We start from the raw sequence: 17,948 nt of genomic DNA, 5'->3' as shown, positions 1-17,948 counted from the left end.
AACCCCCTTACATGTACAATGAGAGGGGGAATTATGTTTCTTATTATATAATTGTTTCTCAACAAAAACCCCAGACTTCATTAGTTTATTACATTAATAAAATTACTTTATATTCACCTATAAACTGTAGTGGGTTTTTACTGCACATGATGAACTAATAAACACAAAATCATTTATTAGTCAAAGCAAATTGATGATACATTCACCTCATAAATCATGATACACTGCTCTTCCCTACATGAAAGTAAGTACAAAGTATCAGTATCGGATCGATATCGGCGATACTGGCCCTGTATTTACTTGGTATCGGATCGATATCAAATTTTGCATTATCGCACATCACTGATACAGATGTGCTAATGAAGATGTTTTACTGCTAAGCTGCTGTTCAACTCCAGTCCAGTTGGTGACGCTGGTGCGTCTTAAGTTGTTCTGCCAACCGCCATTAAACATCATAAGAAGAACAAGAAGCTGCTGTGTTTGTACTGTAGAGCCTCATCTGTAAGTAAAATATGTATTTAATTATAACCCTTATATTTCATTATAACCACATTCTAATTAATAATAAAACTAGAGTTCATAATAAAACATCACTGTGAGGATTTGAGGAGCTTTAACTCCAGTTTTATTTAAACAAACAAACTATTAGCTGCTCCGCTAACTGTTAGCATCACACATGATTCAGTACTGATGAACCGATTCATTGAACCGATCCAACCGATCATGATTAAATCTCACAGTTTTATATAAACACGTGATATTTTTAAACTTTGTTTATAGTTGAACTTTGTTTATAGTTGAACTTTGTTTACAGTTGAAATTAGTTTATAGTTGAACTTTGTTTATAGTTGAATAGTCTGTCTGTCTGTCTATTAGATCTTTAATAATGCAGTCAGCAGAAGAGGGAGACGTCACCACTGTGGATCTACAACATGAAGAATTCCAGAATAAAATAATACAAAAGGAGGATGATGATGATGATGATGATGATTTTTTCTGTAAGTAAATACAGAGCATGATGCCACTTTTTCACCAGACGGTATGGTACAGTACAGTATGGTACAGTACAGTATGGTACAGTTTAGTGTAGTACAGTACAGTAGTACAGTACAGTATTATACAGTACAGTATGGTACAGTTTAGTGTAGTACAGTACAGTATGGTACAGTACAGTATTATACAGTACAGTATGGTACAGTTTAGTGTAGTACAGTACAGTGTGGTACAGTACAGTATTATACAGTACAGTATGGTACAGTTTAGTGTAGTACAGTACAGTAGTACAGTACAGCTGCTACACTCCAGTCTGGATTTAAGTTTTAATCTAACTAGGATTTATTTATGATTAGGAACTAGGGATGTCCCGATCACGTTTTTTTGTACTTGATCCCGATCCCGATCTTTAATTTTGATCCCGATCCGATACCGATTCTCAAACCGATACTTGTATTTTGTAGATATTGTCTAGATAAGAACTAGATAACACTTCAAGTACATTACAGTTATTCAAATTAATCCAATGTACATGTTTAACAACTGAATAGCTCTGCAGTGCTGTAGGAAAAAAATTGCCTGCATCCAAACTATTGCTTAATGTTCTTTTACAAAATAAAAGTAAACAAACCTAGTGCAGCATTGTAGTAAAAATGAAGTGAGATAATTACAGTTTCACTTTGAACTTTATATTCAAAGAACATAATTCTGTTTAATGCAGTGATACACTAAAAATGAACAAAAATCTCCACTCAAAAGTGGTGTAGCAGCTTAACTTGAATATAAAAAACAAATAAGTTACTTAACAGCATTACAGTAAAACCTGAATACCAAAATAAAATGGAAAGTCACTCTTTTGTTATGAAGGAAAGCCAGTTCCTAAAGTGCTTGTATTGTGACAATGGATTGATGGACGTTTCTACGCAAAGTGAGTGTGTTTTGACCCTTTGGGGCTTCCATAGTGCATGGGATAGCATGCTCGGCTCTGGCTGTCCGCTATTCGGAACAGAAGAAGTTAATAAAGTGTTTTGCTCCCGACAATTAGTGAATATACCGTGTATTTTATTTCTTTATTAAACGAGTGCATCGCTACGACGCTCGGTTACATAACTAAGCCAATCAGAGAGCTTGATACTGAGATGTCGTTCAGTCTTGTAACACGTAAACTCGTAAAAGCTGTATGTTCTGGTCCTGAAGTTTTCATACTCGGATTAAAAGTTATTGTTTTGTAAACCGGAGTGATCCTCGACTCACACACCATATAAACAGTAAAATTCTACAGTAATGAACGCAGCTCTGCTCCTACCGCCTCGTGAAACGCTCGCATTACAGACATTACACCGCTGTTGGACTCGTTTCACTTTCCAATTTAAAGTATTTCCACACAGCGGACATGCATGGACAAAAGATCGGGTTATGATCGGCATTACTAAAGCCGATTTCCAATCAGTTAAAAATGCCTTGATCGGCCCCGATCCCGATCTGTAAGATCGGATCGGGACATCCCTATTAGGAACCAAACCCACAACCTTCAGTTTCCTCCAGTTGTTGAGATTCTTCTTCTCATATTGATGAATTTCAGGTGAAGTCACTTTAATCCCTGCAGAACTTGTGGCTTCTGTGGAACTGCTCTTCTCAGAGGACCAACAGTGTGGAGGTTTCCAGATGAAGCCTGTGAAGAAAGAAGAACCTGAAGATAAAGATGAACTCAGTAAGACTTGAGCAAAATCATTTCTCCTAATTTGGTCGTGTCTGAATGTCTTGTAATATTTTTGTATATTTAGTGCATAAGTGAGCAGGTGAGTGAAATGAGGAGACAAAGATAAAGAAGATATCTTCTTTAAGATAAAGAAGATTAAACAGATCATGCTGACTGTACCGTGTTTACACTAGTATATAATTACAGAGTAATGCCAGGTGAATACAAGTGGCTGAATGATTGGGTAATGAATGAGAAGAAATAAAGTCGAGTATATAAGCTGATATATTCAATATATACGTGACTGTTTGTGCTGATGGTCCTGGAGAGATGAGTCTGCACCTTCCATCCAGATCTTAACTCTCCTCCTTTTTTTAGAAAGTGTTGCAGGCCTGAAATGCAGGAATGGATGTTTATTAATAAATGAAAGGAAGTTGAGCAGATAAAAGATGAAACATCTCAGCTTCATCCTGTCTGACATCAAATAAAAGTCAAAGTCTGTGTTTATATTATTATTCACTTTTTCCATACTGTCCCAACTTTTTCTGATTTGGGGTTGTATTGTTATTATTATTATTAAATCTGCTGAAACCCTGTTTGAACAAAGGTTTATAGGTCGTGTTTTTTGACAGATAGTATAGAAGTACGTGTCTGTTAGTTCTAACTTAAGTGCTTAATAAAGAAGTTGGTCGTTACTACCAACAATAACAAACTTATTTCTTTTCTTTCACAAAACAAAGAAATTTCAGGTGAAGGAACCTCGATCCCTGTGGAACACGTCACCTCTGAGGAACACCTCACCCCAGAGGACCAACAGTGTGGAGGTTTCCAGATGAAGCCTGTGAAGAAGGAAGAACCTGAAGATAAAGATGAACTCAGTAAGATATTTTTTATCTTGAGTAAAATAAGATTTGGATTGAATAGAATCAGAGGAACCTGGGATGAAGCATCATACAGTGAAAGCTTGTATTGTGCTCATGCAGATCAGTGTGAGCAGGAAATGATGAATGCAGGATGAATCACGTTACAGGACTTTAGCATCAGATCTCAGTTTAACAATTACTAACAGTATTTATTATTTATAATGTTATAAATGTATTTGATTATTTATAATGTTATAAATGTATTTGATTATTTATAATGTTATAAATGTATTTGATTATTTATAATGTTATAAATGTATTTATTATTTATAATGTTATGAATGTATTTGATTATTTATAATGTTATAAATGTATTTGATTATTTATAATGTTATAAATGTATTTGATTATTTATAATGTTATAAATGTATTTGAATATTTATAATGTTATACATGTATTTATTATTTATAATGTTATAAATGTATTTGATTATTTATAATGTTATAAATGTATTTGATTATTTATAATGTTATAAATGTATTTATTATTTATAATGTTATGAATGTATTTGATTATTTATAATGTTATACATGTATTTATTATTTATAATGTTATAAATGTATATGATTATTTATAATGTTATAAATGTATTTGATTATTTATAATGTTATAAATGTATTTGATTATTTATAATGTCATAAATGTATTTGATTATTTATAATGTCATAAATGTATTTGATTATTTATAATGTTATAAATGTATTTGATTATTTATAATGTTATAAATGTATTTGATTATTTATAATGTTATACATGTATTTATTATTTATAATGTTTTAAATGTATTAGATTATTTATAATGTTATAAATGTATTTGATTATTTATAATGTTATAAATGTATTTGATTATTTATAATGTTATAAATGTATTTGATTATTTATAATGTTATAAATGTATTTGATTATTTATAATGTTATAAATGTATTTGATTATTTATAATGTTATAAATGTATATGATTATTTATAATGTTATAAATGTATTTGATTATTTATAATGTTATAAATGTATTTATTATTTATAATGTTATAAATGTATTTGATTATTTATGATGTTATAAATGTATTTGATTATTTATAATGTTATAAATGTATTTGATTATTTATAATGTTATAAATGTATATTATTATTTATAATGTTATAAATGTATTTATTATTTATAATGTTATAAATGTATTTGATTATTTATAATGTTATAGATGTATTTGATTATTTATAATGTTATAGATGTATTTGATTATTTATAATGTTATAAATGTATTTGATTATTTATAATGTTATAAATGTATTTATTATTTATAATGTTATAAATGTATTTGATTATTTATAATGTTATAAATGTATTTGATTATTTATAATGTTATAAATGTATTTGATTATTTATGATGTTATAAATGTATTTGATTATTTATAATGTTATAAATGTATTTGATTATTTTCTGCTTCAGAACTGAACAAGGATTTCTGCTGCTCCTTGTGTCCACGTTCCTCTACAACCCAAAATCAGCTCCACAATCACATCAAGAGCTGCAACCATGATAAATATGAGACTCTGGTGAAGATTAAGACTGAACATGAGGATCTGACGCCCACCAGAAGCTCCAGTAATCAGCAAACGTCCTCTGGTACTGTCAGCATTAACACCTCTCTCAGTCCCACACAGGAAGAAGGAAACGTCTGCTCACAGTGTGGGAAGAGCTTCAGGTGCCTGAGTGCTCTTAAAATACACCAGCGCATTCACACTGGAAAGAAACCGTATCAGTGCTCCCAGTGTGGGAAGAGTTTTATTACACAGAGTAAACTCAAAATCCACCAGTGCATTCACACTGGAAAGAAACCATATCAGTGTTCACAGTGTGGGAAGAGTTTTAATCAACAGGGTAATCTCAGAATACACCAGCGCATTCACACTGGAGAGAAACCTTATCAGTGCTCACAGTGTGGAAAGAGTTTTAATACAAAGAGTGTGCTTAAAATACACCAGCGCGTTCACACTGGAGAGAAACCGTATCAGTGCTCACAGTGTGGAAATAGTTTTAATACACAGAGTGCTCTGAAAAGACACCAGCACATTCACACTGGAGAGAAACCATATCAGTGCTCACAGTGTGGAAAGGGTTTTAATACACAGAGTGCTCTCAAAACACACAAGCACATTCACAGTGGAGAGAAACCGTATCAGTGCTCACAGTGTGGAAAGGGTTTTAATCAACAGAGTAATCTCAAAAAACACCAGCGCATTCACACTGGAGAGAAACCATATCAGTGCTCACAGTGTGAAAAGAGTTTTAATACAAAGAGTGAGCTCAAAATACACCAGTGCATTCACAGTGGAGAGAAACCATATCAGTGCTCACAGTGTGGAAAGAGTTTTAATGTACAGAGTCATCTGAAAAGACACCAGCGCATTCACACTGGAGAGAAACCATATCAGTGCTCACAGTGTGGAAAGAGTTTTCATGGACAGAGTGATCTGAAAAGACACCAGCGCATTCACACTGAAGAGAAACCATATCAGTGCTCACAGTGTGGAAAGAGTTTTAATACAAAGAGTGAGTTTAAAATACACCAGCGCATTCACAGTGGAGATAAACCATATCAGTGCTCACAGTGTGGAAAGAGTTTTATTACACAGAGTAAACTCAAAATACACCAGCAGATTCACACTGGAGATAAACCATATCAGTGCTTACAGTGTGGAAAGAGTTTTAATCAACAGAGTTATCTCAAAAAACACAAGCGCATTCACACTGGAGAGAAACCATATCAGTGCTCACAGTGTGGAAAGAGTTTTAATACAAAGAGTGAGCTTAAAATACACTTGCGCATTCACACTGGAGAGAAACCATATCAGTGCTCACAGTGTGGAAAGAGTTTTAATAAACAAAGTAATCTCAAACAACACCAGCGCATTCACATTGGAGAGAAACCGTATCAGTGCTCACAGTGTGGAAAGAGTTTTAATAGACAGAGTGCTCTCAAAAAACACCAGCGCATTCACACTGGAGAGAAACCGTATCAGTGCTCACAGTGTGAGAAAAGCTTCAAGTGCCTGAGTGCTCTCAAGATACACCAGCGCATTCACACTGGAGAGAAACCGCATCAGTGCTCACAGTGTGGAAAGAGTTTTATTACACAGAGTAAACTCAAGATACACCAGCACATTCACACTGGAGAGAAACCATATCAGTGCTCACAGTGTGGAAAGAGTTTTAATCAACAGAGTTATCTCAAAAAACACAAGCGCATTCACACTGGAGAGAAACCATATCAGTGCTTACAGTGTGGAAAGAGTTTTAATACAAAGAGTAAGCTTAAAATACACCAGTACATTCACACTGGAGAGAAACCATATCAGTGCTCACAGTGTGGAAAGAGTTTTAATATACAAAGTAATCTCAAAAAACACCAGCGCATTCACACTGGAGATAAACTGTATCAGTGCTCACAGTGTGAGAGAAGCTTCAAGTGCCTGAGTGCTCTCAAGATACACCAGCGCATTCACACTGGAGAGAAACTGCATCAGTGGTCACAGTCTGGAAAGAGTTTTAATGGACAGAGTAATCTCAAAATAAACCAGCGCATTCACACTGGAGTGAAAGCGTATCAGTGCTCACAGTGTGTAAAGAGTTTTAATATGAAGAGTGAGCTCAAAAAACACCAGCGCATTCACACTGGAGAAAACCATTATCTGCTTCCGGAATCAGATACTAACAGAGTCTGTACTAGATTGGAGGAAGTACGCAGCGCTTTCAGTACAGAAGTAACAACACCCCTACGTACTACGTCCGCCATCTTACCAACGTCAAGTAATGATGTGATGAGGTAATATCGCCATGGTTACAGACCCCCATAGTTACAGACAAGCCCCACTTGCCAAATTTTTTGACATTTATCGTCTTTTTGTGCTAATCATAACGTTATTTAGGGTTGTACACAATAATAACATTTTTATTTTGTTTATCTAAACCGAGGACTCTCCGTTTTCCCCAATTTCTTGTTTTTTCTTCCGCTTCGCAGCTACAGTTGCATTATGGGATACATGCTGGGTTGCGAACATGGCTGCCCAAGAAGTAGGTCATCCAGGTACTTCTCGGGTACCTTTTTATGTATACTGTGTATTCGGACATACCAACTGCTCTCGTGTACTGCTCTCGCGTACTATTGAGTATGGAAGTATGCGATTGTTTTTTTGTATTCTATGTGATTTTGTATTACAGGCCAACAGCAGCAACCTGGCAGTGGTGGGGCTTGAACCAGCGACCTTCTGGTTACTAGTCCAGTACCCTAACCACTAGGCTACTGCTTGCCACACAATGAACAATACAGTGGGCTAACATCTGAAGCGCTGTAAACCAGTGTCCTATTCAAAGATCCTTCATCGATTCAGGGATACAACAAACAGCTTCATGCATTTAGTGGATCTAGATTTGAGTATCAGAAATGCTGGCTCTGTTTACTCCAGACCATGGTTACATGGCTCACAGTAAAAGTTTGTTCTTAAGAGAGCGCACACGTTGTGTGCATCCAGATACCAGCTCCATGAACACCTTCTGAATGGCATCAAATGTGTACTTAAGCTCTTTTGGATAAGAGAGGTTCAGGACATAGATAAGGTAAAAAAGTATGCCAAGCCTGTAGATATGTCCGAGAGATTCTCCAATATTATGGTCTCCTTCAACACTGGCGATGTTCTGTATGTTTGCTGAGCTTGCAACAGAGACCTCATTCTCCAAAACTACAAGTACACCAACAGATAACCCTTTGGTCTGCCCATCTTCAGGATCTGTACCCTACGAAAGAGACAGAGTAAACCCAGAAATACATTAAATTAACTGTTTATTAGGATTTTTTAATGTCATGTTTTACACTTTGATTACATTCATGACAGAACAGGTAGTTACTCATTACACAAGATTCATCAGTTCACATTGAACACACTCATGGACAAATTAGTGTCTCCAATTCACCTCACTTGCATGTCTTTGGACTGTGGGAGGAAACCGGAGACCCCACAGGAAACCCACGCTGACAAGGGGAGAACATGCAAACTCAGCACAGAAAGGACCCGGGCTGCCCCACCTGGGGATTGAACCCAGGACCTTCTTGCTGTGAGGCGACAGTGCTACCCACTAAACCACCGTGCCGCCCCTTATCTCACAGGCATGCTTCTTGATGTCGTCTACTTACCAGACATTTCGTGAATAACCTTGTGAGATCTTCTCTTAGAAAAAAAACACAGACCTTCCAGCACAGCACTTTTCCTGTGGGGTACAATGTCAGAGGTCTTAAAATAAACACAAAAATGAAAGCATATTTACTATGAAGATCCAAGCTAAAAATCTGTGATTAAACAAAATGTGACTATTGTTGCAAAAACACTGAAATAATACTAAATCTTAACTTACCTGACACTGGTCTCAAAGCAGTCTGTAAGGAACATGCCACTTCATCTACAGTGTCTAGGTCTTCAGAATTCACACATATTATAGTTTGAAAATCTCTAACGGTGTGTTTTTTTGTGGATTCTGCTTCGATGAGAGCTAAAAGTTGGACAGTTGTTTGTTTTAAATCCACATCCAACATAGGGACACTGAACTGTTTCACGATTTTTAAGATGGTTTCCAAGATGAGTAAAAAACTGTTTGTCAGTACAGATTTCTTGAAAATCACAGGATCTACACAAAAATGTTAAGAGTTTGTGATGAACTGAAGTACTGTTGCGATGGGATCTGGAAAGATGTGATCTTAAGGCACCTGGTGTTCTGAAGACACACACACAGTCTGTATGAATACAAGGCCAGTAGGAAAGTCTCCCATGATGAAGTCGATAGTGTCTCTGAAGGACATCTTGGCTTGAGCTGGTGAAATTGCAAACCTTACATTGCATGCAGCCCTATCACATGAACCTAAAAAACAAGAAACATCACTTTCATTTTTATATTAGAATATAATGGTTTAATTGTAATCATTAATTAAAATAAATAATTAGTGAACCACTAATTAATTAATAATTAATACATCTAAGAATGTATTATTCTTGAATAATTATGTACCATCTGGTAACTCCTTTTGAACTAAATGTGCATATACTGTATGAAGTGTGGATCCAAATCATGGTCAGGGGTTTTAAGGGATTAGAACTGCCATGAACTTACAGTATTATCTCACACCAATGATTACTGTACTAAGCATTATTAGTTACAGTGCCAGTTACAGTTTAGACACACATGGCTGTGTTTTTAATTAATTATTATATTATTTAATTATAAATTAAATTTATTTCTATCTAAAAATGTATGCATGAATTATTGACATTTGTTTTTAAGCCAAATATAAATACGTAAATTAATATGTACATACCTCCTCCATCAAGTTGTTTTCAGACAGCCAACAAATCTTCCTAACCACACATGAAGCTGATGGAGAGACAATTTCATTATAGCTCTATTATAACTGACATGTATGCATCAAAATGGGCTGTTATTCTGTACATGTACATACACATTCTGAAAATATGAAAAAATAAGTCTTATATCTTAAATATATTTTGATTACGTAATTAATGCTAAAAACATCACATCTACAGTATATCCCATCATGCATAACCCACACTTAAACAGGATAAACTGTATTATTTTACCATCATGCAAGACATTTCTCATCATCCTCTGAACAAATCAAATGACGTTTGTAATTTTGATAAATTGGTATTTTTTACTGAAATTAAGTACCTTGGCTGAGCGCCGACTATTTTACTGTACTATTTTACTATTTTTTTAATTTGAGTTGTAATGATAATTATACAAAACGGTAACGTACAACGGAAATCGCATACTTCCATACTAAATAGTACGCGAGAGCGGTTTGTGTTCGAATACATAATAAGCATAAAGTACCTGGATCACTTACTGCCTGGGCAGCCATTTTTGAGTATACAAACGATGCACACTAGAGTTCCGAAATCGAAGCAGGGATTCAAAAAACTTTTTCCATGACAAAATTCCACCTGTAACCACTTTTGAGTATACTGTTCTTTTACAAAATAGTCAAATAATGAATATTATTTGATTCATAATTAGCTTTAAGTAAATAACATTATGCTACCAAATAAATCCTAAACTCAAACTAAATGCATGAATGTGTAAAATAAGCATTATTATTTCCCATTATATTATTAAGCATTATTATTTTCAATAAACACAACCCACATCTAGCAAAAATTAAAAGTAAATAAATATTGTATAACTTACCTTTCTGAAACCGCATGTGAAGCACCGTTCCAAATGAGCCCCTGGTTTGCAGACTTAGAAACCCTGCGTTTGTCCTTGTGCCTTAGTGCGCATGTGCAATCAGCCAATTACACAATCAGCATTGTGTAACTGAAAATTGATTGTTCTGTTAACTCGGAGAATCTTGTTGGCACAACATGTTTTTGCTTGTTCATGTTAAGTAATTCAGATTTCCTTGTTTCAGTAACTCAAAATCCCAAATCAGGTTAACGAAACGTAGTTGCTTTTTTTACAGTGTGGTATGCTGGGGCAGCAGCATCTCTACAGCGGACAGGAAGAGACTAGACAAACTCATTAAGAGGGCCGGCTCTGTCCTGGGGAGCCCCTTAGACCCAGTGCAGGTGGTGGGAGACAGAAGGATGTTAGCCAAGCTGGCATCCATGCTGGAGAACGACTCCCACCCCATACATGAGACTCTGGCAGCACTGGGCAGCTCCTTCTGTGACAGGCTGCTTCACCCCAAATGTGGGAAGGAGCGGTACCGCAGGTCCTTCCTTCCTGCTGCTGTTAGACTGTATAACCAGCACTGCTCCAAGCAGATCACACACTCGCTTTAAATTATTCATAACAATGTTTAACTTTTTTCCCCATGGGAAATTATTACAATGTGCAATATTTCTCCCAGGTGCAATTATTTGTAATTATTGTAAATATTTTTCAGAGTTTTTTCCTGACTTATTATTATTATTATTATAATACATTGTTCTTCTTATTGTCTATCTTTTTATACTGAGTGCTGTACTATCCCTTTGCTGCTGCAACGATGTGAATTTCCCCACTGTGGGATCTTATCTTATCTTAAACTTGTGTTTTACAGCTCAGGAGAAATCAGGTGAGAATCAGCTTCTCCAGGAGAGTCTAAAACACTTCATGTGGTTTAATGTACTAAACAGCCTAGGAACAAACGTCTCTCAGTTATTACTGCTCATAAGCGCTCGCTACTGCTGAAATGACCAACCTGTGGTTCAAAAGGAAAATGATCATTTTTATAATAAGATTTTTCTTATAATAGACTTGGGAAGAAAGAAGTGTGAGGTGAAAATGATCACATTTACCATTTTGTAATGTACACACATTTTCTCTTTTATGTTTTTAAATATTCAGTTTGTCTTTTATTTAATTTAGTTTTAATATCTGAATCATTTAGATGATAAAAATTCAAGAAATAAAGAAATTAGGAAAAATGGTAAATACTTCTAAAATTCTAAAATCACTCAAACAGTTTAATGTTACACTTTCATGTAAATTTTACATTTAATTTGTTAAATCTGACAGTTTTACTTCTGATCCTGAATAAAGATAAAACCCCGGGTAGAGGAGCTGAGTGAACGTGGTCTGAACTCTGTGGAGGAGCTTCATTGTATCAGAGACGCTGTAGAAGGACAGAGTTCCTGCTTTATAATCCACATACACTCCTATTCTAGAGGAACTCGGCATTATGGGAATTTTAGACTTTTTCTTATTGTGGCAGAATAGAAATCTGGATGGAGAACAGAACAAACTCCAGGACTGATCATTACCTCCAAACACACACTCATAACCACGTCCCTTCCTGCTGATGCTTTTATATGACACTGCTATATCAACCCCATAATTCCCACTCAACTCAACCTCCCAGTAACAGCGTCCACTCACACTCTCTCTACACACAACCTGAAAGTAAATATCAAATCTATCTGGATGATCAGGATACGACTGTAATGTTCTACTCCAGGTCACCACTTTGTTCTCCTCAGACAGACGGAGGTTTTTATTTACTGTGTACGGATCCAGTGTGAACCGACAAACATCTGGAGAGGAAACACAAAATAAACCAATTAACATAGAAGAGAGAGAGAGTACAGTGTGTACAGTGTGTTTGTTTATTATTAGGATTTTAATGTCATGCTTTACACTTTGCTTACATTCATGACAGGAACGGTAGTCACTCATTACACAAGATTCATCAGTTCACAAGTTTATATCGAACACATTGTCATGGACAATTTTGTATCTACAATTCACATCACTTGCACATCTTTGGACTGTGGGAGGAAACTGGAGCACCGGGAGCAAACCCATGCAGGCACGGGGAGAACATGCAAACTCCACACAGAAAGACCCTGGACTACCCCACCTGGGGATCAAACCCAGGACCTTCTTGCTGTGAGGCGATTGTGCTACCCACTTAGCCACCGTGTACAGTGTGTGTGTGTGTGTGTGTGTGTGTGTGTGTGTGTGTGTGTGTGTGTGTGTGTGTGTGTGTGTGTGTGTGTGTGTGTGTGTGTGTGTGTGTGTGTGTGTGTGTGTGTGCATGTGAGAGTGTGACACTAGACAAACACACACAAAAACACAAACACTGCGCACACACACACACACACACACAAATACACAGAAACACAACACAACCAAAGATACAGAGCAACACTACTCAACACCAAACACACAAACACTCACACACTGCAAAGACATACAACATAAAACACCAGCAACACACAATCTAACAACAAACACACAGTCATGCTAGTAAAGCTCTTTGAATTGTGTGTGTGTGTATTTAAGTGTGTGTGTGTCTGCTAATGTGTGAGTGTGAATGTGTGTAAGAGTGTAAGCATGTGTATGAGAGTGTGTCTCTGTAACTGTGTCTGTGTAAATGTGTGTGTGTGTGTGTGTGTATTTCAGTGGTTTCTATGACTGAATGATTGAGACTCATAAAATCTCCTGGATCAAAAATATCCAGACAGCAGTTTAAATGATTGTTTTACTTGTTTTAACTTCATGACCCGAGGATCTAAAAAGTCCCTAATCCAAGTCATGATCAATGCCAGACCTGTCAAATCCAAACATAGATTACAAATTGTGATTTAATAAAAAAAAAAAGCTGCAGAAATTATCAGAATCCAAGGACTGAGGTGACATGTTTCTTTTAAGTGTCTGTGAACTTTTGGCTGTAATAAAAGTGCTATGAATACAAAATGCCTTTCTGATTGAGTTTATTTTTTATTTTTTCACAGTTGTTAGTTTTAGATTAAGACAAAGCCAATTCTAATGTTTTAGGACTTTAGCAAACCACAGTAAGAGCCATGATCTCCAAATGACACTTGGAACACCAATAACACTTGGAACAGTTACGATTGCTTCAAGAGCTCATCAATGTCTCTCCAAGGAAAACATACAAGAACCCAAACAAACCTGCTGACCTCAATTTAGATCTGATTTAATTATTCCAGTATTAGAAGGAGACTGAGCACAAATAAAATTCATGGGAGAGTCGAAGGTAAAATCACTGTTAACTAAGAGGAACATAAAGCCTCACCTCTCATTTACCAATACAAGAACCTTAATGACCCTCAAGCTTTTTGGTGATGATGTTCTGTGAACTGATGAGTCAGAATTCTTATACTTGCAATGATGCTAAAACAGCATTTTACAATAAAAAACATCTTAATAACAGTCAGTCATGGTGGTGGTTGTGTGATGGTGTTTCAGGGCTGAAGAAGAACGTCTGATCATCAGTTCATGATTTAAAGATTAAAAACTTGTGTAATACAAAAACACAACAATTCCAAATAACAAGAGCAGATCTTTGTTGAAATAAATCTGAGGAAATAAAGTTTAGGTTTTAGACTTCATCAAATTTTGACTTGAACCAAACTGAGCTGCTGTAGCTTCTGAACTAGTAACGTGTGACAAATCTGTAAGAATACAGATAACTGGGGGTGCAAATACTTTTTCACTGCACTGTGTATGTTTGTGTGTTTGTGAGAAACTTACATTGTAGAAAATCTTCTCTGATTTCAGGTTCAGGAGGTGAAGTAATCTGGACTTTCTTCACTGCAGAAAGAATGAACAAAATGTGGATTTGATTGTTTTGTTTGATATTTTGGAGACAATGGAACACTGAGAGCTTGAACTCACCTTCATCTGGTATCTTCTCACACTGATCTTTCCAGAATTCTTCTATTTTCTCTCTCAGCTGAGATACAGACTTTTTAACATCATCAAATGAGAGGAAAGGACTGATTGTGATGGAGGCTGATTCTGCAGATCCAGCAGGAGCCGAGAGAGACTGAAAATTCTACATCCAGACAGATAATGTTCACAGAGAAACAACAAGATGATGATGAATCACAAATGATAGATGACAGACATGAAGCACACAGTGATGTTTCACCAAATAACGTTAACAATATTTCATGATCTCTTGGACAAGCTGATTCTGATTCTCACAATTTCTCAGAACCCTGAGTGTTACGACTTTATGGGTCATAATGTGTTTTGTGTAGGGGGTTTTCCCTATGTTACAGACTTGTGCAGAATGTACAAAAATACACAAAGCTACCACCAGGGGAAAACGCATATAAAAAGGAGACCTCTAAGAAGACAGGAGAGGATGCTTTGCTTGTGATGGATTTTCTGTTGTGTTTTTGGCTCTTCCCAACATGTTTGAATGAATGCTAACAATAATCAAGTTTAAGGGAACTCATTTCTTGATGAAATGCATCAAGTTTCAAAAATTTTAAGTTTAGGGGACGTCAAGTTACTAGGTACCACTGTAATTTATTACTTGGACTGGTGCAGCAATAATATAATTATTTTAGTGCTGTTACCTGGAGGAAATGGACGGGATCCTCTGTGTGTGAAAGCTGTTCCAGTTCATCATCTTTCCTCTTCAGCTCTAAAATCTCCTGCACCAACTGATCCAGGACTCTTTCAGCTTTACTTACTTCTGCTGTCTCTCGATCTCTGATCAGATCTTTTAGCTCAGAGCATCTTCTGTTAATTGAGTTGATTAGTTCAGTACAGATCCTCTCAATGTTCTTCACTGCTGTCTGTGCAGAACACTGTTAGAAGATTCAGAAAGAGGAAACATTTCTCACTCAGATATTTGTCCATTTAAAATTCAATGTAGTAATCTCAAGTCTTATACAGTAATTTATGTTTAAGCATCTAGATACAGAGCAACAATCAATAATTTTTTAAGTGGCTCAGTCAAAGTCCTAATCTGATCTTATCACCCTTATAATTATTAGCACAACCTCAGAATTGCTGTACAGCATCAATCACCAAATAACCAGGCAGAATATCTCATTTTTAATGGAGATTGGTTTAATGGAGGAGAGTCGGACTGATCCTGAGAGCTTTTTGTTTATAAAATTTACCTTGTGAGACTCCACAGCGTTTTTCAGCTCATAAAGTTCCTTCTCTCTGTTCTGGATTTTCTCCTGGAATTTTCTCTGGATCTCCAGCAGCTGCTTCTACACAGAATAACAATTCAAAATTTACTTGTATTGTGTACGAGCACCACATAAACAACATCAGTGTAAATGCTAATGAGTTGTTACTTCTTAAAGAGAGCTGTATAATATTTTTACCTGTTTCTCAATTCTTTCTGCTGCAGCTGATATTGTTTTATGTCCTTTATGGTCATCCATGGTACACATCATGCAGATACACTGCTGATGAGTACGACAGTAAACCTCCATCAGTTTATTATGCTGAGAGCAGATCTGATCCTGGAGTCGTCTGGAGGCTTCAACCAGCTTGTGATTCTTATAAGCAGGAATTCGATAATGAGGCTGAAGGTGAGTTTCACAGAAAGAGGCCAAACACACCAGACAGGATTTTACTGCTTTGGATTTTTTCCCAGTGCAGGAATCACACTCCACATCTTCAGGTCCAGCAGAACAGTGACCAGGATGTGGAGCTTGAAGTTCTGTTTTCTTCAGTTTCTCCACAACTCCAGCCAGCATAATGTTTCTCCTCACAACAGGTCTTGGAGTAAAGGTTTGTCTACACTGTGGACAGCTGTAGGTTCCCTTATCATCCTCCTGATCCCAGCAGTTATTAATACACATCATACAGAAACTGTGTCCACATGATGTAGTTACTGGATTCTTCAGTGTTTCCAGACAGACTGAACAGCTGAACTCGTCCTGAGCTACTGAAATTTTAGACTCGGCCATTTTTCTACATGTAAACAGAAACACCAGTAAACACATCAAGTTATTTACAGCAGCTCAGACTTCCTGGTTTAGTTCGTGTGCATCATGTTCAAAACAAGTGTGTTTAAATCAAATCAACAATCTGAACTACATAAAGTAACAATACACAGTAATGTACAGAAGTGTGGAAATGTATAAACTCACCTGCGTTCATCAACTTCAATTATCAACAAAACTACAAACACAGACACGGAACAGATCCGCACTGGAACAGAACAGGATCAGATCAGTTTCACTTCTGCTGAACTAAAGGAGAGAGAGAGAGAGATATGGAACCTGGTCAGGGTCACGATGGGTCCTTCTTTACTTGTTAACACTGAATGTAAATCAGGAACACATGCTGCACAATTATTTGAAGGTAACCAATTATTATTCAGTTTAGTTTTAAATAATACACACATATACTTTTTATGTCTCATCCTGCAACTGTTTCACATGTCTTTTTATTTAAAGAAATATTTTATAGGAGAGATGCTACACTTGCCCGTCCCGCTCGTACTACAGGAAATTATAATGTAAATATTACAAATAAATAATAATAACTTTTTTATCTTTTACTGTAAGTTGTTATTAATAGTATTATTATTTTTACTATTATTTATTTCATTTATTTCTTTTTGCTGTTGTTGTATTGTTTTTTATGTTAACGATACATGCAATCCAAGCAGACTTTGGAATGTCCAAGGCAGTTAACCAAAGTTATTTTTACAGTATAATTTCCTGTCATACAATCAGGATGGGTACGTGTTTTACTGACCTTTGTCTTATTGTATTGATTTGATGAAGAAAAAGACTCTGGGTATGTGCAAGAAAAGTCATCACTGCTGCCTGAAACACATTACAAAAACACTTTGGACAGAAGAGCCTCTCTTACTTTTATTTATTTTTTTCTTGCTGACCTCGTGTTGTATTGAAACTGAAATAAATATATAAATAACTAATTAAAGGTTTAAAAAGCAAGTGTTTAGGTTCATTCATCATTTTAACGCATATTACAAACTAATCAAGATCGTCAAATTTCAGACATTGTTCACATAAACAAAAATCTCAAGTGGAA

General features: G+C 35.9%; 2 protein-coding genes across 2 annotated transcripts in view; one reads left to right on the top strand and one right to left on the bottom strand.

Moving 5' to 3' along the window:
* Window positions 1–17,948, top strand: part of LOC134326237 (zinc finger protein 585A-like) — a gene marked incomplete at its 3' end in the record, with an annotated part of 120,426 nt that overhangs the window by 1,247 nt on the left and 101,231 nt on the right. Inside the window, exon 3 of the mRNA XM_063008414.1 lies at window positions 5,142–7,143. Within this exon, the coding sequence (XP_062864484.1) occupies window positions 5,142–7,143 (2,002 nt within the window). The remainder of the gene's footprint in view (window positions 1–5,141; window positions 7,144–17,948) is intronic.
* On the bottom strand, window positions 12,162–16,876 carry LOC134327022 (tripartite motif-containing protein 16-like). The gene is made up of 6 exons (XM_063009109.1): window positions 16,262–16,876; window positions 16,049–16,144; window positions 15,497–15,730; window positions 14,805–14,964; window positions 14,661–14,720; window positions 12,162–12,697 (listed from the first exon to the last, which is right to left on the bottom strand). Exons 1-6 carry the CDS (start codon window positions 16,850–16,852, stop codon window positions 12,162–12,164), a joined length of 1,677 nt encoding a protein of 558 aa, XP_062865179.1. The 5' UTR covers window positions 16,853–16,876.

The sequence above is a fragment of the Trichomycterus rosablanca genome, chromosome 14 (assembly GCF_030014385.1).
Source record: "Trichomycterus rosablanca isolate fTriRos1 chromosome 14, fTriRos1.hap1, whole genome shotgun sequence".
Classification (NCBI taxonomy): Eukaryota; Metazoa; Chordata; class Actinopteri; order Siluriformes; family Trichomycteridae; genus Trichomycterus; species Trichomycterus rosablanca.
Note: the sequence above shows the minus strand (reverse complement) of the source record. Positions and strands in the feature narration are given on the sequence as shown.

Excerpts from the sequence above, each read along its gene's own strand:
- LOC134327022 (XM_063009109.1), bottom strand. The coding sequence starts at position 16,852 with ATGGCCGAGTCTAAAATTTCAGTAGCTCAGGACGAGTTCAGCTGTTCA. Across the intron at positions 15,731-16,048 it reads ACGCTGTGGAGTCTCACAAG|TGTTCTGCACAGACAGCAGT; the intron begins GTAAATTTTATA and ends ATCTTCTAACAG. Across the intron at positions 14,965-15,496 it reads ATCCCGTCCATTTCCTCCAG|AATTTTCAGTCTCTCTCGGC; the intron begins GTAACAGCACTA and ends GTCTGGATGTAG.